The sequence below is a fragment of the Gracilinanus agilis genome, chromosome 5, assembly GCF_016433145.1.
Source record: "Gracilinanus agilis isolate LMUSP501 chromosome 5, AgileGrace, whole genome shotgun sequence".
NCBI classification, from domain to species: domain Eukaryota; kingdom Metazoa; phylum Chordata; class Mammalia; order Didelphimorphia; family Didelphidae; genus Gracilinanus; species Gracilinanus agilis.
In genome coordinates this window covers 300,208,967-300,232,675 of record NC_058134.1, presented here as the reverse complement: position 1 = coordinate 300,232,675, position 23,709 = coordinate 300,208,967, and the positions used below count along the sequence as shown (strand labels likewise).

At 46.0% G+C, this 23,709-nt stretch overlaps 1 protein-coding gene across 3 annotated transcripts in view; it reads right to left on the bottom strand.

The window, feature by feature from the left end:
- Nucleotides 1–23,709, bottom strand: part of PPARA (peroxisome proliferator activated receptor alpha) — a 78,949-nt gene that overhangs the window by 39,942 nt on the left and 15,298 nt on the right. For all 3 annotated transcript variants that reach the window (XM_044678443.1, XM_044678441.1, XM_044678442.1), the window contains exon 2: nt 1,074–1,320. In XM_044678443.1, the coding sequence (XP_044534378.1) occupies nt 1,074–1,281 (208 nt within the window). In that variant the 5' untranslated portion in view covers nt 1,282–1,320. The remainder of the gene's footprint in view (nt 1–1,073; nt 1,321–23,709) is intronic.

The window sequence follows — 23,709 nt, the reverse complement described above, 5'->3', positions numbered from 1 at the left end:
TCCTTCCTTCCTTCCTTCCTTCCTTCCTTCCTTCCTTCCTTCCTTCCTTCCTTTTTCCTTCTCTTTCCTAGTTCTCCTCCTACCTCTCTGACTGCTCCTTTTTAGGCTCCTTTGCTGAATTCTCTCCCAAATGTCCTGTGTCCTCTTCTCTTCTCCTTCCATCCTACTTTCTTTGGTGGTTTCATCAATTCCCTGGATTTCATGACAATTTCTAGGCTAATGATCTCCCTTGCCAGCTCCTGTCTCTCCGACCTCTGGTCTCTCATCTCCAAATGCCTTTCAGACATCTCAAGTGGATGACCGGTAGGCATCTTACACTCAATATATCCAAAACAGAACTCATTCTCTTTCTCCCTAAACCCTCTTCCTCTCTTACGTTCTCTATCACTGTGGAGGGAAGCACCCTCTTGCCAGACTCCCAACTTAGGCATTATCTTGGGCTTCTCACTGTCTCTCACTCTCCATGTCCAAAATGGTGCCAAGGTCTGTGGACTTCACTATATGCCCCCTTCTCCCCTCTCCCACCCTCATCACCTCACTCCTGGACTATCACAATTGAGGCTGGAGGGTTACCCTTTATTCAACCTTTAAAGTGATTTTCCTTGGGGCAGCTGGGTAGCTCAGTGGTTTGAGAGTCAGACCTAGAGACGGGAGGTCCTGGGTTCAAATCCGGCCTCAGACACTTCCCAGCTGTGTGACCCTGGGCAAGTCACTTGACCCCCATGGCCCACCCTTACCACTCTTCTGCCTTGGAGCCGATACACAGAAGTTAAAGGTTTAAAAAAATGTAAAAAAAAAAATAAAGTGATTTTCCTAAAGCCCAGGTCTGAACATGTCCTCCGTTCATGATTTCCTATTTATCCTGCCTATGGCTTGCTTCGTACATACAGGGAGACTGTAGTCTCTCCCATTAGACTGTGAGTTCTTCTTTTTTGTATCCCCGGAGCTCAGCACAGTGCCTGGCACATAGGAGGTACACAATAAAGGTTTATCAATTGACTGATTTCTTCGGGGAAATGGTTCTGTCTGAGAACAAAAGTCTAAACAAACCTGCCAAAAATGAAACCACTGACCAGTAATGATGGACCCATCAGATCCTGGACCACTTCCCAAGCAATGATAGTCTGCAAAAGTGAATGCCCCGGAGCTGTCATCCCCAATGGACTGCGAGATATCCTGGATGCTCCCCATCTCTTGGAGGAACTCTTCGGAAAGTGGACTTTCCAGGTCATCGTCATCAAGTGGGGAAAGGGGGCAGATCTGGCTCTCGGTGTCTACCATCTTGGCAAAGCGAAGCCGGACCCGTTATAGGTCTTTAAGCTGGAGGAGAAAAAGGAAAAAAATCATTTGAATAAAATCAGATACATAAAATCAGCTAGGCAGCTTAGTAGATAGAGAGCCAGGCCTGGAGATGAGAGGTCCTAGGTTCAAATCTGGACCAGACCCTGTCTAGCTTTGTGACCCTGGGCAAGTCACTTAACCCCCATTGCCTAGCCCTCCCTGCTCTTCTGCCTTGGAACCAATACTGAGTATTAATTCTCCAGTGGAAGGTAAGAGTCTAATTAAGAAAAATTAAATAGATATGTTATTTGGCTAACACTTGTTACTTGAAGCATAGCAGAATAAAATAATGTGACTTCTGATTCACTATTAAAAAGGAAACTCAGATCTATCAGAATGATTATAAGCACGATCATCAGATTTCTATAGCTCCTACTATGTGCCAGGCATAGGGCTAAAGTAAGTGCTCTACAAATAATATCTTATTTGATCTTCACATCACTCTGGGAGGTACGTACTGTTATCATCCCCATTTTACAGTTGAGGAAACTGAGGTAAAGAGCGTTAAGTCACTTGCTCAGGGTCCCACAGCTAGTGTCTATGGCTGGATATGAACTCATGTCTTCCTGACTCTGGTCCCAGTACCCTACGGTGCCACCTTTGTTGTTTAGTTGTTTTAATCATGTCTGACTCTCTGTGACGTTATTTGGGATTTTTTTTCCCTAAGATACTGGAATGGTTTGTCATTTCTTTCTCCAGACAGGGAGGTAAGGAGACTGAGGCAAATAAGGTTAAGTGACTTGCTCAGGGTCACACAGCTAGGAACTGTCTGAGCCTGGATTTGAACTCAGAAAAATGAGCCTTCCTGGCTCGAGCCCCAGCACTCTTTTCACTGCACCACCCAGCTGTCACAATCAGAAATGCTGGGAGCCCTCAGGGTGAATCATCTGTGTTGGTGATAGTCCGAGTTGCAGCCTAGGTTTGGGGAGCAAGGACAGGTTGCCCACAATTCTACAGGGCAAGGGTTCTTAACCTGGAAGGGGGAAGGGATTAGCCATAAACTTGGATGGGGAAAAAATGCCATCTTTATTTGGACAGAATTAATTTGCTTTGTCAAGCCCAGGCTTTTTTACCCACCGGACACAAGAAGGGTCAGGGACCCTGGCCATGGGGGAAGTCAGTCCACAAGGGGTCAGAACCTCAAAAATGGAATTCGAGACACAAAAGGGAACATTCGAATGAAGAAAAATAGGATGGGGGAGGTCTGAAGAGCCCAAGCCGTCTTGGAGAAGTCGCCCACTGCCTCAGCTTTTCAATAGAAGGGCAGAGATTCTGGCTGCAAAAGCGGGTTACTTGTGACTGACTACCTGGGATCTCGGACAGATGGTGGAAGATGAGTGGGGTGTCCCTGGCCCGGGCCAGGGCAGTGAAGAGAGAACAGAGTTGGACAGCTCCAAGCCAGGGAGCTTGACTCGCATCCCTTGGAAAATTCTGGAACCATCAAGAAAGCTACAGCAAGTGGGCATCCCGAAGGGGCAGCGGGGATTCCCCGGCTGGCCTGGTTTCAGCAGGGAGGGGAGCCCTGCCCGACAAACTGTCCTTCCTTTCCTGCCGTGGCTCCGAGGTTCCCAGAATCTCCAGAATGCTGTGGGGCTGCTTTCCCTAGGTTTTACAAAGCCTCTGTAAGAGGTAAAAGGACTTCTGCCCATTCTGGTGGAAAAGAGAGAAAGGTGTGGGCACGACTAAATAGGATTCAAACCGGTCAAGTGACTGGGTGGCTATTAATGGATCATTGTCCACTTGACGAGAGGTCTCCATGGAGTGCGTCAGGGATCAGGCTTGGCTGTTGAACGCTTTTTATCACTGACTTGGACAAAGGCTCCGCAGGGCAGACACCAAATTGGGAGGGCGGCTGCTACGGTGGCTGACCAAGGCAGGCTCCCAAAAGATCAGGCTCCAGGACTGGAAGAAGCTCATTAGGGGCCAAACCTAGGTTTGAAACAAAAACCGGCCGCCTGAGGATAAGGGGAAGAGGCGCTCTGTCTGAAGAGCAGCTGGGCCTCGACGCCGGGCAACGGCCGGCATGATGTGCTGGCCAAAGGGTCCTCTGACCTTAGACTTCACTAAGAGGGCAGGGTCCAGACCCCATCAAAAGTCTATTAGAGGGGGGCAGCTGGGTAGCTCAGTGGATTGAGAGCCAGGCCTAGAGACAGGAGGTCCGAGGTTCAAATCCGGCCTCAGCCACTTCCCAGCTGGGTGACCCTGGGCAAGTCACTTGACCCCCATTGCCTACCCTTACCAATCTTCCACCTAGGAGCCAAAACACAGAAGTTAAGGGTTTAAAAAAAAAAAGTATATTGGAAAAGTACTATTGATAAGCCAGAGATCATCTTTTTTTTCACATTTATTTTATTACTTTCATTTTGATAACAAATTTCCACATTAGCTTTCTGAAGTTATACGCTCCAGATTTTCTCCCTCCCTCCCTCTTCCCCTCTTCTCACGGATCTAGCGAGCAATTCAATCTGCGTTATACATGCATTATCACATAAAACACATTTCCATATTGTTCCCTTTCATAAGGGAATCATTTTATAGAACCAAAACCCCAGATCATATACCAAATAAATAAGTGTGTTTATTCATGTTTTCAAGCCAGAGAACATCTAAGGGAGGCACCTGAGGTGGGGAAAAGCAGCCTCCATTCATGCCCTGAGGGGATCGGCTAGGAGGAGACGGGATAGGGAGAGGATGGGAGTGATAGCTGGGTTCCAGTCAGAGGGACCGTCGTGTGGACCAGGAGCATAATGAGCTGCAACTAGACAGTCCCTTGTAGAGTAGGACATGGATCTTTATGGAACACGGATTGGCAGATGAGTTCCCTTCCAACTCTCAAACTCTAAGGATCTGTGATCTCCAAGCACATATTAAGAGCCAGCTACAAGAGTGAGCCTTCCTTCAGGAGTTTGTAGTCTACTTGGAGGCAGATAGGACTCTGGAAGACCCGAGTTCAAATCTGGCCCCAGACACATTAGCTGTGGGGTCCTGGGCAAGTCACTTAACTTCCGCCTACCTCAATTTCCTCAGTTATAAAAATGGGGTTAATAGCATCTACCTCCAAGGGTTGTTTTGAGTATTGAAGGTTATATTTATAAAAAGCTTAGGGGGGCAGCTGGGTAGCTCAGTGGATTGAGAGCCAGACCTAGAGATGGGAGGTCCTAGGTTCAAATCTGGCCTCAGACACTTCCTTGTGACCCTGGGCAAGTCACTTGACGTCCATTGCCTACCCTGACCACTCTTCCACCAAGGAGCCAATACACAGTATTGACTCTAAGACGGAAGGTGAGGGTTTAAAAAAAAAAGCTCAGCATAGTGTCTGGCACATAGTAGGCCCTACTTATTTATTTTTAGTGGATTCCCTCCCATTGAAGGTCTTTAATCCAAAGATATTTTATTTTCCCAACTATATGTAATAATAATTCTCAACATACATTTTCCAAGATTATTAGATCTAAACCGCCTCCCCCCACCCCACTTGGAGATGGTAAACAATTTGATCTGGGCTGTATATGTATCATGCAAAACGCACTTCCCCGTTGGTCACCGTAAGAGCACACCCATACCAAACGGAACCCCCAAATAAAACCGCAAACTAACTAATGTGGAAGACAGTAAGTAGGCTTTGGTCCTCATCCATCTGCCCCCAACAGTTCTTTCTCTGGAGGCGGATAACATTCTTTGTCATTAGTCCTTCAGAATTGTCTCAGATCATTGCGGAGAGCAGCTGAGTCTTTCACAGAAGATGTTTTTGGTAGTATTAATATTATTAAGAAAGTGTTTCATTCTTCAAGTTAATTAAGTTTAGAAACTATTATAAAGGAGCAGCTGGGTGGCTCAGTGGATTGAGAGCCAGGCCTACGGATGGGAGGTCCTGGGTTCCAATCTGGCCTCAGACCCTTCCCAGCTGTGTGACCCTGGGCAAGTCCCTTGACCTCCATTGCCTACCCTTACCGCTCTTCTACCAAGGAGCCGATGCTGAGTATTGATTCTAAGACAGAAGGTAAAGGTTTTTTAAAAAAAGAAATATTACATATTACTTATAAATTTCCCTTGTCAGATCCGTGTAATCATCTGACAACTGAGTTGCTCATAGACATTTAGCAAGTTTTTGGTGCAAGGATATTCCGCGGGCTACTTCTCATTTCCCATCTAAGAGGCAGAGAGACAAGTTAGCACAATTTAATTCACGATAAGTACTTGGAACTCTGAGGAGGCACAGAGGATAGAGTGCCAGACCTGGAGCCAAGAAGACTCATCTTTCTGAGTTCAAATCTGGCCTTGGATACTTATTAGCTGGGTGACTTTGGGCAAGTCATTTCACTCAGTTTGCCTCAGTTTCCTCATCTTTCAAATGCGCTAGAGAAAGAAATAGCAAGCCACTCTAAATACCTTTGGCCAAGAAAAATCCACTGGGATCACCAGGAGCTGGACGCGACTGAAAACAACTGAATAATAACACATTTAGAACTTAGACCTGGAACCAAGAAATTTGGGTTCATAACTGGGCTCTGCCATGTGACTGTGGGTGGACCACTCTGTATACTTAGTATAAGCCTCAGTTTCCCCATCTGTCAAATGAAGTCATCCTCATAATTCCTACAACTTAGTATAAGCCTCGGTTTCCCCATGTGTCAAATGAAGTCATCCTCATAATTCCCACAACTTAGTATAAGCCTCGGTTTCCCCATGTGTCAAATGAAGTCATCCTCATAATTCCTACAACTTAGTATAAGCCTCGGTTTCCCCATGTGTCAAATGAAGTCATCCTCATAATTCCTACATCAGAGGATTACTCTGAAGAAGGCAGCTAACGAAACTGATGCCAGTTAGGATCCTGAGCATCTTGACCATGTTTAAGAAGGACGGGAGTGGCCACGCCGCCCCTAGCTCCTCTGTGCAGTTTTTTGCGCTTCAGCTTGGTGCCTGGTTAACAAATACATAAACTGAGGCAAAGATATTCCAACCACAAGATGTGGCCATGAAGTATTCCTCGAAAGCAGCTGCTGAGGCTAGGAAGAGGTTAAACCCTTTGCCACCTCTAGCTTCCAGCTGTCAGCCACATACTTTTCAGCCCAATAAAAAGCACCTGCCAGGGGCCAAGGGCCATAATATGTTCTGGACGGGCTGGGACCAGCCGCGCCACCCCCGCTGCCCCCCACCCCCTGCCCTGCCTCGCTGCTGGGAAGAACTTTGTCCCTAGGACCCAGCAAGCAGGCACTCACTCACTCAGGGTTCCACAGAACTATCTTTCTGGTAAATCCCAGGCGTTCAAGTTGACCTGACTTAGGAGGAAAAGGATCATGGAGAATGGGCCTAGGGGACTTTGGGGTCAGCGTCCAGCTTACTATTTCTAAGAAGTTACTGTTTGTTTTTGAAAACCGTCCTTTCCCCTCCCCACCTCAGTTTGTGTTTAAAGACTGACTTGTAAAAAAAGGTTTATTTTAAACTTAGGAAAGCGGTAAATAAAACAAAGGCACAAAGCCGTCGGGAGATAATGTCTTGTACTTTGCTCAGTTTCCAAACAGACCATTTAGCTAACTGGCTCTTTCCAGCTCCCAGCTAAAGCTGATAACGAGCAGTTGACTTGGAGAAGGAGATGAGGGAGATATACGCCAGGAAGCTGCTTGGTCATCAAGCCTGGCATGAGTGCCGGGAGCGGGGAGGGCAGCCCATCTCTGGGAGATGATATGGAAAAAAGGGCAAGGATCCAAACACCCTAGAATCTAGGGGCCATGCTAGTACTTCTGGAGGGCTCCGGACCAATCAGCTTCCTTCATCTTTTCAAGGCAGTTAAGGAGCACTCCGGTACCCTGGAGTCAGGAAGACTCCATTCCAAATCCAGCCTCAGTCACTTTACTAGCTTCAGGACTCTGGGCAAGTTATTTAGTTTCTCTGCCTCAGTTTCCTCACCTAAAAAAAAATCACAGTTGTACCTACCGTTCAGATTGTCATGAGGATCAAAAGAGATATTATTTGTAAAGAGTCTTACGAATGCTATCCATTATCATGAAGGAGAACCTGGATTTTTGGCTTATTGATCTCCCAGGGCTTTAGTATGGTTTTGGTGCCATCACGTATGTAAAATAGGCCTTTGGGGGCAGCTGGGTAGCTCAATGGATTGAGAGCCAGGCCTAGAGACGGGAGGTCCTGGGTTCAAATCCGGCCTCAGCCACTTCCCAGCTGGGTGACCCTGGGCAAGTCACTTGACCCCCATTGCCCACCCTTACCACTCTTCCACCTATAAGTCAATACACAGAAGTTAAGGGTTTAAAATAAAAAACAAAACAAAACAAAAATAGGCCTCGCCTACCAATCACATCACTCTGCCCATTGCCCACAGTCTACTCTATGTCATTCAACTGCCTAGAAATCCCAGGGCCAGTCCATGGAAACTTGGAGAGCAGAGAGGAATACAGTTGGCGAATGCCCTCTCAGGCTGGGTGGTCTCTTCTGGCTGCCTGGATGACAGAAGTGTTGGGAGGGAGGTCCCTTCTCACCTGCACCACTGAAGCTAGACAGAGACATCCCCGGTCTGAGCCGGGAGGCTACCTCAACTCCCCCCGGAGCATAATCCCAGGAACACGTCCTTCCTCTGGTGTGTTTCTGGAGGGAGCCTCCGCTTGCCCGCTGACAGAGTCCTATCCTCGCAAAGACAGAGACGCTGCAAGCTCGTGCAGAACCAGCCAGCGGTCAGCATCTATAACTCAGTGAAGCTTAAGGCCTAGTTACAGGCCTGGGACTCCCGATCTAGGAACTTCCTGTCCTCAGAGCCTGTCAGGGAATGGGAAAAGTCCCCAAGTACTCCGGCAGGTACTAAAGTAAGACCAGAGAAAAATGGGGGCCTCGACATCACGGAGCTCTGTCCAGGATCAGACAGACTCTTCAAAGCCGGCATCTCTTCAGTCTCGCCTTCCCCATGTTACCCCGCAGGGATCCTAGACCTTTTTACTGAAATCAGGGAGGGAAGGGGTCACCCACTCTCTTAGCGCCTCCTTCAAACTTGGCGGTGGAATGAATATATTCTCTTTCTTGCCTGTTCCCAAAGCTATTCTAGACTCCTTCTGCTCACCCAGCCCAATCTGGCTCGCTGGGCCTTGGGCTCCATCCCCACCTTCTTCCAGAGCCTTGCTCCGGCAGTCTGCTCTGCCTTCTCTGCAGCTATTTTCCTGTTTGTGAAAATGGCCACGTGTCCCTAATCCTTAAAAAAAAAAAGATTGCTTTGACCCCTCCACCCGAACCACAGGCTGCTCCACTTCTCTCTCCTCCAACTTCCTGAAAAAACCTTCTTCACCTGATAGGTCGCCTTCCTCACTCCCCATTCTCTTAGCTTCTTAAAATCTAGTTTCATTCCTCCTGATTTTATGAAGTCATTCTCAAAGGTCACCAATGACTTCCCGATGGCCCAATCCAGTTAAGGTTCCCTCCTCCTCCTCCTCCTCCTTGATATCTCTACACATGGACAACAAATGACCCCTTCCCCCTCCCATGGATACTCTCTCTTCCTGTGGTTCCAGAGATATTCCCCACTCCTGGTTCTCTCATCTCCCTTCTCTAACTCTCTCCCAGGTTCCACCCCAGGCTCTTTTCTCTTGGCACTCTTTTGCTAATCCCATTCGATGGACTTCAATGGCCACTTCCCCAGAAGACTCTGGAAGATTTCTGTGCCTCTAAACCATTTCCTCCATCGAACCTTCCTAACGCCATCGGCAAGGTCTCCTCTCCCCTGCCAACCACATTAGACTTCGGATCAAACTTTGTCTGTACCTTTCGTAATAATTTGTGTTGGCTTTAACCATCACAAGAGGCAATTAAGCCACCAGAGTCTCTGCATGAAACATTTGTCAATACAAAGTAGAGATCCAACAAACTATCCACAGAGAAGAGGAGGAAACGAGCTTCAGTAGTAGTACTCAGAATTTGAGAGTCCAGCTTCCTGCTATTAAATGCCATCAAAGCCTCCTCAGTGGTCCCAGTCTTGCCTACGCAAGTCATTGCCCTAGTAGTCCTCCTCCTTTGAAAATGCTCAGACCCGCCAGGTCACTCACTCTCAGGCTCAAAAGGACCTCAGCAGCTCCTCGTCTGTTGAATAAAGTCCTAAAATTCTCTGGATTTCAAGACCATCTCCTATAGGGCCCCACTAACCATTTCTGCCAGGGCTTCCTGATTCTAGGCAGGGCTCCTAAATTCTGGCAGAGATGGACCATTAGAGCGGTCCCTGAGATCTTCGAGGGGATCCAGAAAGCCAAAACGATTTTCACGGTAACACAAAAACATTTTCCTTTCTAGTGCAACAAATGTCGATAGAAATAGCCCACACAAGGAGAAGTTGTGTGTATGTGTGTGTGTGTGTGTGTGTGTGTGTTGGGGGAGAGGAGAGGGTAAAAGGTGTTGAGACCAAAAAATATAAGAACCACTGGACTCGAGTAAAAACCGTTCTCCATTTGATGTCGGGAGACCCTGGTTGTGTAGGAGTCTGGCCAAGCTTCTCTTCTTGAAAGCTCCATCTTCTCGTTCATCTGTGAAGTGAGGCTAACACCCACGCTACCTTGGGCAATCTAAGTGAGAGCTCTTCCTTTTCTTGAAGGGAAGAGGGGAACCTTCTCCACCAAACTCTGCCTGAAGCCCTTTCTTTAGCATTCCCTGCTGTTACGATTAAAAATAATAAAGGCTGATATAAATATAAAAATTAGTATTTTAATTAAAGCCATGCTGATAGGGATAAAATCATTAGGCCACGCGCCGGTAAGAATTCAAACCTCCTGCCTTAGCCATTTTACCTTTCGTACCTTCGCGCGCTCAGGTAGCTAAAAAGGAAGTTCAAAGTCACTTCCCCCTATTTAAAACAGTCCCTCACCTTGAATATGTAATCCAAAACAGGAAAACTGTTGGACCATGGGAAATGTAGTTTTTAAGGTCCCCACGTGTCCATAGAAAAAATATATATACTTATAAATGGCATCTCCCAAATTCCAATTAACACTGCACAAGGGGACCCAGCATTTTCCTGGATGTCCCCGGGTCTGGCGACCACTCTCAATCCTGCTGTTACCCTCTCCCCTACCTCCAGGTCTTTTTTCTGGTATTCTTTCTTACCTGTGAAATCAGACCCATTTTCCAAGGGCCAACTCAAATGCCAACTTCCTCTAGTAAGCTTTCTGTATGCCCCCAAACAGACAACAGTTTTTCCACCTTAGAATATCTGGCTGGATAGGTCTAGCCAAGTTCAGTTTCCCACCACCAGTACCCAGAATGCAACTCCAAATAGGGATCCCCAATTCCTCAGGGCTGTGTAGTGGTTTCAAGTTAGCTCTTAGTAAGGCGAGGGTCCTGGGCTAGGCTCTGGGGAATAGAGTGAAAACAGTCATTGTCTTTAAAGAAATAAAACCACTCTAGCACCTAAAATATATTCTGGAAATCCAGAACTATTCAGCCGCAGCCCTGAAGTCTGCAAACAGAAATACATCAATGGCTAAGGCACGGGCCAGTGGGACTGAGAACAGAAAGGATTTCTGGACCTGCGTAAATCATATTTGGGGCTTTTGTCTTTCAAATATAAACCAGATCCTCCCTTCTCTTCTCAAGACACCCCCGGCCCCACCTCCAGGTTGCATGGAGTTGCAGCATATTTTGTTCTCTTCGTTCTAAATGTAGCTGTTCCTCAGACTCCCCAAGAGGCTCTCTCCTGATGTGGAACGATGATCTTACCTCCTTCCCGTTCATGTCAGAAAAGGCAAATAAGAAAAATGGGGAGCTGAGAAAGCTGCCCTGTGGGGGAATCATTGCTGGAATGAAATTGGGCTATGCTGCCCCCAAGCTTGGCTTCTGGCTGGCCACTAAGAGAGGGCTGTTTGGGGTAAAGTTGAAGCTGCTTCTCCTAGGCCAGGATTACAGAGAAGGCGCCAGGAGGCCGACGACCTTGCCACTTATAGAACTCAATGTGACACAACATGCTTCTCAAAGGTAATCCGCCATGAGAGGACCACCATGAACTGGGTGGTTCACATCTGCTGGAGGATTCCATGCAATACAAATAAGGGGGACAGGAAAACTCTTCTCTTTACTGGGGGCCTGACAAGTGCACCATGTGAATCCCAGCTATCCTGGGATGTTCTTAATCAGTCAGCCTCGTCCACAAAGAGAGCCGGGCAGCCTCGATCAGGTGTCTTGTGGAAATCCTAACTTACTAGGCCCCCGGCCCTTCCTCTTTCCTCTCCTCCTCTCCTTGGTACAGCAAAGTCAACCTCTCCAAACGAGTCTGGTCTAACTACTTACTGGCTGAATTCATTCTGGTTTGCAGGAATCCCAACTCTCCAAAGTGCTAAGAACCCTCCAGTTATTCAGGTGTAGAATTTTACCAGGTGTTGATGCCAGTGGGGCAAAGTACTGCCCTTCTCTCGTGGGACCCCGGGGCCCTAACCCACCTCCAGGCTGGTGGCACTTCTGCTCAGCCTCTCAGAGATGCCCTGGAGTGCTTGAGTGATCATGAAGGCTAGATCTTTTAATTCTGGGCCTGGGCCTTGAACTCTGGGGCTCTCTAGCTCATTTCCTCACTTACTGTAGTTTTCAATTCCCTCCACTTGCTCTCGCACTTAACCAATGTGGCGTGCGGGGGAGAAAGGATTTTTTTCCCCATCTGTAGCAATTTCCCCCAGCACCCTCTCCACCTGGGCTTTTTAGCTTCACTGACACCATTCTTTCGGGACTTTGTTTTTTTCGGTTCTCTTGTGTGTCAGGGAGCTCCCTGCCCCTTAGCTTTTTCAGCACTCCCTACCTCCTTTTCTTCCTGATTCAAATCGAAAAGCTTCCCTCATCAGGAGCTTCCCATGTCCTAGATGTTGTATTAGGTGCCAAGGATGATCTGCCCTCAGAGATTCCCACTCTAATGGGGGAAAAGAGATCTCAAGCCTCCCCTTGCTCTTGGCCCGACTTCCCTTTAAGTATCTCAGCTGCTAGGACCCTCGTATCTATACCTGGGCTCTGAAATCTGTTCTTTTTTTTTAAACCCTTACCTTCCATTTTGGAGTCAATACTGTGTGTTGGCTCCAAGGCGGAAGAGTGGTAAGGGTAGGCAATGGGCGTCAAGTGACTTGCTCAGGGTCACACAGCTAGGAAGTGTCTGAGGTCAAATTTGAACCCAGGACCTCCCGTCTCTAGACCTGACTCTCAATCCACTGAGCCACCAAGCTGCCCCCATGAAATCTGTTCTCTTAAAACACAAAGTCCAAGTCAGTCTATACCCAACATTTCTCCTCTTTAGCCATTATGAACTCTAAGGAGGCATGGTCCTTGGCCCCCAAGGCACTAGGTGGTGCCACAGTGCACAGGGCTTAGGGCCTAGAGTCGACTCAAGAAGACTAGAGTTCAAATCCAGACTCAGACACTTACTAGTTTTGTAATCCTGGGCAAGTCACTTAACCCTGCAATTTCCTCATCTGTTAAATGAGCTGGAGAAGGAAATGACAACCCCCTCCTGTATCTTTGCCAAGAAAACCTCAAACTGGGTCACCAAGAATCAGACATGACTGAAAGAACTCAACAACAACAACAGCCGACTCTCAAAGTCCCCTTGTTTCGACTTCAATGTAATTACCTCTCAGAGGACTAGTCGTATCTCCTTTGATTGTTGGCTCAGAGAGTGTCATATTTAGGGGGAAAATGAAACACTACCAATTTAGGCTTTAACCTTTCATCTAATTCGAGAATCAATAAAGTGGGAAAACAGAATGAATAAATAGAAAGGCATAGAATCACTGACTGAAGGGGATGTGTTAAGGAACGAGGGATTGAATGCAGACCTAACAAGGTCCAAAGAAATGCACACACATACCCCAAAACACATCTTTAGAAGGATCCTTTATTGGAGAGATTCCTTACCAATGGTTTAAGTCATGAAGTTTCAGAGGTTTATGCTATTCTACATCCCTCCTGGGTCCCCTTTGCCAAATCTAGAACGCTTCCCAATACACTCTGAATTCTCATGTTTTTCTGAAACACACCAGCTTGTTATACTAGGAGAAGCAGAGAAGATACACTTAAAAACAACAGCAACAACCCAGAGATCCTGAGAGGGAACAGAGTCCAGTAAGTAAACAAGTGAACAGATTATGGAAGCTGCAGGAAGCCCAGAACAAACATGTGAGATAATGATCCGCATAGACTCAAGATGAAATATTCAGGGCTAAGAGATTCTGCCTTCTCTACTCAGGATGTTTCCAAACATCTCATGTGCAGGATGGTCCCCTCTGGCCAGTGGCTCTCTGTTGTGAAGCTTCACCCACTTTCCATCATCGTAGGATGTTCAAAAAAGCTTTCCCCCCTTTTTTGTTTTTCAACCTTTTCTCCTGTTCACCTTTGGTGTTTATACAGGGTCAATGGTGTAATATTTTACTTAAGCAGACAAGCTTTGAATCAGTTTCCCCTCAACCAGAGCCAAGCAGAGAAGAGTCAAAGGGCAAGTTTAACAGAGAAATGGTTCCAGAATGACCTAACTTGTCCATCCACTCAGCTGCCAAGCCAAGTCTAAAAGTTCCAAGTGTCAGAGTTCTGAGTATGGAGATCAACTCAGTGCAGGCAGGTGGGAGGGTGCTCAGGAACCTCCAAAGAGACATAGTACAAAGGTTAATTATTAAGCATTTCTGCACCCCATCATCTATCGTAAGTTTTCTGGTTGGTCATCAAAAGCCGTTCCAGGTTAGTTAATACAGTTATAACCCATGGCACAAAAGAGTCCAAAGAAGGCAGCGGGAGAGAGATGGGTAACATGAAGGGATCATTCTCAGTGTCTTCTAAAATCTCTTCCAACTCTCAATCTAGGAACCTGGAGAGTTCTCTGTGCCCTACGTTCCTGTCTCGTCAAACAATGACTTTAGAATGAACTAAATGAGAGGTAGAGATATGGAGCGCAGGCCCTCCAAGGAAGACCTCAATGCTGTCACCTGGGGCAAGTCTCTCTGGACTTCATTTCCCCTATTTGTAAAATGAGGAAAATAAGCAGTTATTTAGCCCTCCACGTTCCCTTCCAACTCGAAGTCTCTAATCAACATTTTTGGGGTCCTTTCCCAATTCAGAAAGCTCCCGTTCCATTGTTAGGATAAACTTCAGAAAATGACCTCGGATTGAAATTTCAAATGCTTTATTATTGCCCATCCTAAGTGTCATTGGACCTCTTGGGCAACACCTCTCTAGCCTGGTGTCTTCTATGAGTCATATCAAAATTATCTGCTATGCCAGGGAAGAAAGCAACAAATTTGAAAATCCTGATGCTGCAGCTGCCCTCATCTATGACCTCCTCAGAAGGCTAGCCCAAAGCTCAAGGGTTGTTTGTATGAGCTGGGTCATTGCCACCCCCCCAGCCCTTCCTCAAATGATCTTAAATGGATCCCTCTGGGCTCAAGCATATCCCCATCTACTCCCTAGAATGGAAGCCACTTGAGGGAGCGGGCACCACTGTGCTTTTATTTTTTATGATGGTGGCACTCAGCAGATATTTACTAAGTAGAAAATAACATTCAATAATAATCTTTGCCAACTGGACAAACAAGGCCTGCTCCTAAGCCAGATTTGGGTTCTTTTGGACTTGGATCCAGGGCCATAGGAACCTCCCCCTCAGGCTGGCCTTAAGTCAACAGAAAAGACCAAGTCTGGGGAAAGGTTTGGAGTGGGGTGGGATAATTCCTAGTCCTTCCCCTCTGGTGGAGTGAGGAGTCACTGGGGGATAAATTCTAGACTAGTTTGTTAATGGGATGGTTTGTGAGCTCTTAGAAAGGGAAGCTACTTTAAGCCTCCTCTGTGTCATGGCTCCAGAAGCATGGGACAATAGAGGGAGTGCTGGTTTTTTGGGACAGAGGACCTCAGTCCAAATCCCAGCCATGCCACTGACTCCCTGACTCTTCCTAACAAATCATTTTTCCTTTTCCTTCTTTTCCCCTCTTCTATGCCTCAATTTTTCTGTAAAATCAGAGGGTTAGATGGGAAGATCGCTAAGGCCAATGTCAATACGGCAAGAAATTTATGGTGTGGTGGCACCTAGGGATCTGACCTTGGCTCTGGACTGATGGACATTTTTATCAATGACAGATAAAGATGCATCGAATTTATGGATGACAAGGAGGGGAGGGATTGCTTAACACAATGAATGATAGTCACCCCTTCATAGAAGTGGAGTCAAGATGGTGGCTCAGAAGCAGTGAAAGCTGAAACCACTCTGACAATCCTTCTAAACCAATTTTTAAACAGCGCCTCAAAACAACAAGAGTCAAAAACCAATAGCAAGACAGAGAGATGCTTAGTACAATTTGAAAGGTAGGCAGACAGAGTCAATTTTCACAGGATTTTCATGGGATAAGGGGGAATCGGAAGCAAAACTGCACACAGAAGACTGAGGGCTGACCATGCTCCATCTATTGTGCCAGGTTCCAGGCCTGGGCATAGGCCAACCTTGGGATTCAGGATCCTGGATACAGCAGCAACAGAGCACCCCAGAACCACCCCTTGAAGTCACAGTCCCTGGCACCCCAACACACTGAGGCCCAGAAGTCCATAGTGATTGGCTTTTTCAATCCTGTGCTGTGGTGAAGATCTAGCCCAAGAGCAAAATAGCTCACTGTGCAGAGCCCTGCAAGTCAGCAGCAAAGAAGATAGAAAGCTTTCAGAATTCCCAGCCCACAGGCAAAAAAAAAAAAAAAAAAAAAAAAAAAAAAAAAGGCTGGGAAAATAAGCAAACAGCAAAAGAAATACCCAACCCTAGAAAATTTCTATGGAGACAAAGAGTGGAACATAGAGTCAATAGGAGACTGTGAGATCCAAACAACCACATTCAAAACTTCAAAGAAAAATGGAAATTGGACTCAAGCACTAAAAAAAACTCAAAAAGGAATAAAAAAATCAAATGAGGCAGGCTGAAGAAAAATAGGAAGAAAGTGAACGTAATGCAAAAAGAAAAGAATAGCTTAAAAAACAAAGGATGACAGTCAAGATCTAAGAGGCCTCGAATAAGAGCTCTTAAGCTAACATTTCTATAATAAGAGCTCTTAAGCTAACATTTCTATAGTATGTACAATTTTATTGTTGTTCCCAGGGAGACCACACTGCCTATGGAGTTTTCTTGGTAAAGATAGTAGAGTAGTTTGCCATTTCCTTCTCCAGTGGATCCAGTTAAGGCAGACAAGTTAAGTGACTTGCCCAGGGTCACAGAGATTTAAACTTAGGTCTTTATCCATTTTACCCACAGAGCCACCAAACTGTCTCTTACTTAAAGGTTTACAAAAACTAAGTTCTTTTAACTTCTTGATCACTCCACAAAGGAAGTAGTTATGATCTCAGTTTTTACAGATGAGGAAACCAAGGCAAGTGGCAGTAAAGTGACCTGCCCAGGGTTCCACTACCAAGGAGTGTCTGAGTCTGGATTTGAAGTCATATCTTCCTTTCTCTAGGTTGGGGCTCTATCTGATGCTTCCTAGCTTCCTTTTCTCAGTCTCATCACACAACTGAATAAAAAAAAAAGTGAAATTCAATAAGAATAAAGTAAAGGCTTCCACTTGGGTTCAAAAAATCAACTTCAAAAATCAACTGGATGGAGAAGGCTTGGTTCAATATCTGCTTGTTTGAAAAAGACCAAGGGTTTTTTATTAGACTATCAACTCAATGAAGGACAATGTGACCCGGGGCTACATTAAGAGGAATATAGTGTTCAGGGATAGGGAGGGGTGAGTCCCATTATCCTCTGCCCTTGTCAGACCACACTAGGTTGTACTGAACTCAGTTCTGGGCACCACAGTTTAAGCTAAAAACAGTCCAAGGGAAGGAAGGCAGGATGGCAAAAGATCTTAAGTCCACACCATATGAAGACCCTTTAGAACAGGGGTCTGCAACCTTTTTGGCCGTGAGAGCCACAAATGCCACATTTTTTAAAATGTAATTTTGTGAGAGCCGTACAATACGTTTAACACTGAATACAAGTAAATATGTGCATTTTATGTAAGAACAACACTTTTAAAGTACAATAAGTCTCTGAACTATTTTTAATAACTTTATTATGTGCTAACCAATGATGAATAAAGTACATTAATGTGACTTCTGGTGCTGCATGGTTTTGCTGATTATTAATCAAAATTATTTTGACTATTAATCAAAAGACAAGACTTAATGGGGCATTATAGTACTGATATAACTGCACACATACATATAAAACTCCTTTACACTAAGAAAATTGCTGAAATAAAGAGAGAAAAATTCAGGGAAGAATACTTTTTTCCTCTCCCTCTCTCAAGTCAGGCAACAGGAGAAGAAAAAGCTGCCGGCCTGCTGTTTAAGCCATTTGGCCACATAAATTAAGTAGGAGATCAGGAGATCACAGAAAATAACATGACTTGTGTGCAGGCATTAGTAAGTAGTGGGGGGCGGGGGGAGGGTACCTTTTCATGGAAAACTGGCCAGGACACATCACACACATTTCCTGGTTCAGGGGTTGATCAGTGCTGCCTCCTCCATCATTCTGTATCAAATGAAACAACTACTGGGGAGAAATGCTTCCCACTAATGAAGCCTATATAAAGATGTAATCTGACTATAGTTCTCCTTTAAGAGCAGGTAGAAAAGTTAAAAACAATAACAACCCCACAAATAGGGAGTGCAGACCCCATGAATGCACTGGGATAAAGCCATGTAAATCAGAGGCAGAGGGGTAGAGAATGTAGACAAAAGTGATCATCACTACACAGCCCCCCAAGATGTCAGTAACAGGTGTGGAAAGAGTAAAAGGAGGGCAGAAGGAGGAACACACAGCACAGCTACCAAGCCCAACTAAAGACCAGGATCCGTCTCGCGCGGCAATATCAATGAGGGAGCTTCTATCTCAGAAGAGAGTCGCGGTACCGAAAGGATCACATGACGTATCACGTGACACATGATGTCATGTGTCAACTGTTTGTTACTGTGCCGCGGTTGACTTTATGGCTCCTGCAGAAAGAGCCAGATCTGGCCCTCAAAAGAGCCAGATATGGCTCGAGAGCCATACGTTGCCGACCCCTGGTTTAGAAGATCTGGGGATACCTGGAGAAAGGACGGCTCAGGAGGGACAGGATTGTATTCTATGGAGAATCTTTTTTCATTCCCCAAATGTTTATTGAGGCCCATCCATGCGCCAGGATTTATACTAGGTTTTGGGACTGAAATGGGAACATACTAAGGGTTTGTATTTGGAAATAATTCATCAATAATAAGTGTTTGTTAAACATAATAGAATCAGGAAAGTGAGGCATCAAGAAGCACAAATCCCCCCTACTCCAGGAGGCCAGGGCATTTGGCTGAGATTTTATAGAGCGCTTGTTCTCTTTTGGGGGCCAACAGTTGAGGAGTGGCCAGCCTGATCTCATAAATTTCCTGGTAAATGGCAGGAATTTCCTACTTGATCTTTACCTAGATCTTATAAGGGAAAGAAAGAACACTTTTAGTAGTGAAATGACTATTTTCTCCAAGGACATTATCGATGAGCTAGGAGAAAATGAAAATAATGATGAATCTGGAGAGAGAGAGGGAGAAGGAGGAGGAGGAAAGGGGCAGAATCAGCATCATGTCAGGAAGGCCAACAGGAGTCCTCCTTAAAGATGAGAAGCCCTGAGGGTAGATCCCTAGAAGCACCAGAAACACCTATGCTCTTCTCAATGCTTCCAAAGGTTCAACTGAACCAACTTTTCTTTTTAGATACCTTCTGCAACTTCCCTTTCTGCCTTTGGCAACTCTCACTTCAATGACTTAATAACAGACTGTTAATCTATAAAATGATCTACAGCCCTTCCAGATTCCATAGTTCCATGAAAGAACAACAATCTGACTGCAATTTCAGTCAAGATTTAACAACACAGGAAGATTACAGGCATTTATTTGCTGAGTTATGAATTCTCAATTTATAGCCCTCTTTTAATGAGCATAGCCAGTTGCAAAATGCAACTTCCTTTGCCCTTCTTCTATTTTCCAAGCCACTTCCCTTCTCTTCCATCTTCTCCTTGGGAACCATGCAGATCTTGGCCAAAGAAACCTCTCGGTGGTCAGCATGAAGAACAGATTGACCTAGCCCTAGCATGTCTGCTGACCAGTGAAAGGCTAACCCCACAGCCATCAAGAATCAGAACAATAAATGAGGTGAGGACTAGACAAAGTCTTTCAGGAAGAGATGCCATAAAGACCAAAGCTCTAGAGACCGAAGCAAAGGTGATGCTACTGGACTAGAGTCCTTGCTATTTTGAACAGCTCAGATACCCATTTCTCCAGAATAAAAGGTTTACAAGTAATTATAGGCAGGAGATTTCCTGACACACCCAAGCTGGACTGACATCAATTGTTAATCCCCAACGTACCTGTCCCATGCCTAGAGAAGATGCAAATGCCTTTTCTCCACCATCTCCTTTCTTCTCTCAAGGGAGTTAGTATAAAAGCTTGATTCCTTCTTTTCCTCTTTCACCATGCTTAGAACTGAGTAAATTAGAACTCTACCACTCTCTCCTAACTTTCCCCTCTGATTCCTGCCCAGTTAAAATTTTATGTTATCTGTAAGGCAAAGAACAGAAATCCCTATTCCTAGTTATCAGGGGAACCGGTGTCATTAACCTGTAGTCTGAAGCCCTTCAAAGTGCCGGTGAGGCCCCTTCAGAACTTCCCTCAAGCATCAGCCTTTAAAGGTAAATAAAATATTATTTTTCATCAAGTCAACTGTTTTCTCTTGCAAATCTTAGTCAGTAGACTATATTGCCCCCTATTTGCTTTATAAACATACAGTACAGGAAGTTCCAGATTTACCCAGGGCAGCACTCACAGTTCTTGGCCATTTACACCCACTTAGAACACACCAATGAACTCAGACCAGTTAGCCAGCTTCCTGTTGTCTTTCTAATAAAGTTTTTCTTGGGCTCCTGGCCCTGGTCGGGCTCCCTAACTCCATGGAACCTCTTTCTCTTAAGTCTCCTAGATCTAGAAAGCCTTGACAGTGGCCAGCTTAAGTCCACTGGCTGAGTAATCAGAGAAGAGAGTCATGGAAGGAGGGAAGGGGAAAAGATGTAAGAGAATAGAATTCAGTGATTTCAGGAATCCTCTGAGATTGGATTTCTAATCTGGGTTGGAAGTCAGTTCAAAAACAGTTTCAGAAATACTTTTGGGGGAAATGACAACTTTGAAATAAACTGCTCTTTGGATGCTTCTTGGTTTGGTTTTTTAATCAGCCATTCAAGTTTAGTTATATTTCTTTCTGAAGTATTAAAGGACTGTTACAAAGGGAAAAAAAATCTATTGAGTTGATGTCCTCAGTTGACTGCTCCAAGGCAAGATGAATAGCTGAATTTGGGGAGCATTGTGTGTTTGGCACTGTCACACAAGTACAGTGCTACTGAGGCAACCCTGCTTACCCAGGGCACAAGGTCAAAGAATCCCAGACCCAGAACTGGCAGGGACCTGGTACCTTCGAGGCCAGTGAGTCCAACCTCTTCATTTCACAGGAGAGGAAACTAAGATGGGGCATTCCTAGAGTCACACAGGCAATAAGTGAGGGGCAGGACTGCTTGTGTCAATCTGATACAATACAGAGCATTTCCAAAAGCATCAAGGCAAACACTTGCCTGGCATCAATGTCCCAAGAAGCCCTCAAGCACCAGAATCTCTTCAGAGATACCTGGAAAAACCCACCCAAAGGCATTCATAAATTCTGTTACCTAATAAGGTTTCTTTCTCTTCTGATTTTTTAAGAGGAAAAAAGGGGCAGAAACAACAACAACAACAACAACAACAACAACAACAACAAAAGATGAATGTTCGGTACAGTGAACCCTAGTGTTGGTACACAGAACGCTACTGGAATTGGCTGCTAAAGCCATCCCCCCCCCCCCAGACCAACGTGTTTGCTTCCAGTTGCTCACCTGCAAAATAGGGATAATAATAGCACCTATCTTTTGGAGCTGTTGTGAGGATCAAAGGAGGGAATAATTGTAAAGTGCTCGGCATAGTGGCTGACCCAGAGTGTTCCATAAATGCTAGCGATTGTTATTATTGTTAACTCTTGCTACCTGGAGACACGTTTTGGATTGGGTAGGGAAGTACATGGCTAAGACTACACAGGACACATGCAGTCCCTAGAGGTGGAGGATTCCAGTCCCTTTCCCAAGCTTGCAACCTGCCTGAAGAGGGAAGAGGGTCTCTATTTTGACCACATGGCAAGAGCACCTAGCTCCTTTGGCCTAACCACCATTTCTTTTGTCTTTTAAACCCTTATCTTCTGTCTTAGAATTATTACTAAGTATCAGTTCCAAGGCAGAAGAGTGGTAAGAGGTAGGCAATACATGTTAAGTGACTTGCCCAAGGTCACACAACAAGGAAGTATCTGAGGGCAGATTTGAACCCAAGTCCTCCCAATTCCAGATCTGGCTCTCTATCCCCTGAGCCCCTAACCACCATTTCTAATATCACATCTAGGGGAAGATGAACCATCTAAACCACTAAAATCCCTCGACAGAGTCCTTGCATTTTCTAGAAATGTCTACCTAGAAATGAGGTAGTGGCTCATGCACCCAGCTATTCCTTAGTCCATGTGGGGCTGAGTCAGTTCCTGCAGTTTCCCCCTTTGCCCTCCTCTGGACAGCTCGAACTTTTTGGAGGAGTTAACTGTAGAATGTACTCATGTCCAATAAATGAAATGAGCATTTAAAAAATAGCGCTGGCTCTGTCTGCAGCCACGGCTGAAGAGTGGGCGCCGGGGCTGCAAGGGTCTGGGGCGTTTGAAGTCCTGGCTGCCAGGCCAATCCCCTCGTAGATGCGTTGACTGTGGCTTTGCCACACCTCCCAAATCTTCCACTGAATCCAGACTGTGCCCTCAGCCCAGCTAGCCAAGCAGCGCAGGCTGGGCAGGGCCCCTTCAAGGGCTTTCAAGGCTTGAGGATTCAGTGGGGGTTAATGATGCCACATCCTTGGGTGCAGAGGCTTAGAAGGCAAGGGCAAGGCCCCAAAGTCGCTGGCTGCTCTGCCATCTCTATGCCCCGGATAGTCTGAAGGAGACGAGGTGGGTCAACGACAAGAGAGTACAGTAAAGGCCTTTGGGGGACTGTGGTTTGAACCAAGTGGCTCCTTTGCCCCTTTGCATTACCTAAAACCATGGCCAAAAGGGTTCCCAACAGCACTGAAAGACCCCTGGCAGGGCTCTAGCTAGCACCTTGGAGAGGCGATGAGACCAGAGAGAGGCAGAGAGTCCTGGGCCACACATGGGTCTGCTGAGCATCACTCCCATCCGAGTTATGAAAATCAATCTGACCTCAGTTTCATTTTGGACAAACCCAACACTGCCAGATACGGGGAATGTCCCAGCACACCAGTCCTTGGATTGTTGCAAACAAGATGGGGAAATGTAGGCTGAATAAAAGCAGGTCTATTTGGAATGATCTGTCTATTCCTTAAGTGGTTGTCAGTGCCCCAAGGCCAGTCTGAAAGGTCTCCAGAGGACTCCCAAGGACTGTCGGTGACTTGGGACTATATTCAATATTATCAGTTGGGAAGAACACTGAATGTGGAGTCAGGGGAGCTGGGTTTGAATCCTGGTTCTTCCACTTACTGCCTCTGTTTGACCTCAGACAGCTCCTCCACTCTCTCTGGGCCTCAGTTTCTCTTCTGTAAGAGGAGAAGACTGAATCAGCTGGCCTTTCAGGTTGCTTGTAGCTCTGACGGGTCCTCTGACTCAGATGTAGGCCTGGTCAGTAGCAGCCAAGGCTGAGAGGAAGAGCCACTGTGTGTGTGTGTGTGTGTGTGTGTGTGTGTGTGTGTGTGTGTGTGTGCCATAGGACCAGGAGGGAAAAGGCTGCCAGATTAGGAGGAAAAAAGCCAAATCTGAGAAGATGAGGGTCCTTTCCCAGAACTGAGTACGCAACCATAGACCTGAGCTCAGGTGGCACTCAGCTGCCCAGGGAGTAGTTGTGGCTGTGTGTGTGTAGGAGATAGCTAGAAGACTCTTCTGGCCAAAAAAACCTGGGGGACTTGAGTGGAGTTTGAGAGTCCCACCATCTCTAGTCTTGGTCCAAGGCAGGGGTTCCCAAACTTTTTTGGCCTCCTGCCCCCTTTCCAGAAAAAATATTCCTTAGCTCCCTGGAAATTAATTTTTAAAAAATTTTAATAGCAATTAATAGGAAAGATAAATGGATCTGTGGCCATCACCACTCCCCTGGATTGCTGCAGCACCCACCAGGGGGCGGTGGCGCCCACTTTGGGAATCACTGGTCCAAGGGGAGCCAGAGGGTGCCAGCATGGATGTCTGGAGGCCAGACTGGCCTTATTGAGAGGGGCTTAACCTCAGTCTGGCTTTGTTTATAATAGAAAGACTGCATGTGAGTGCCCTAATGGAAG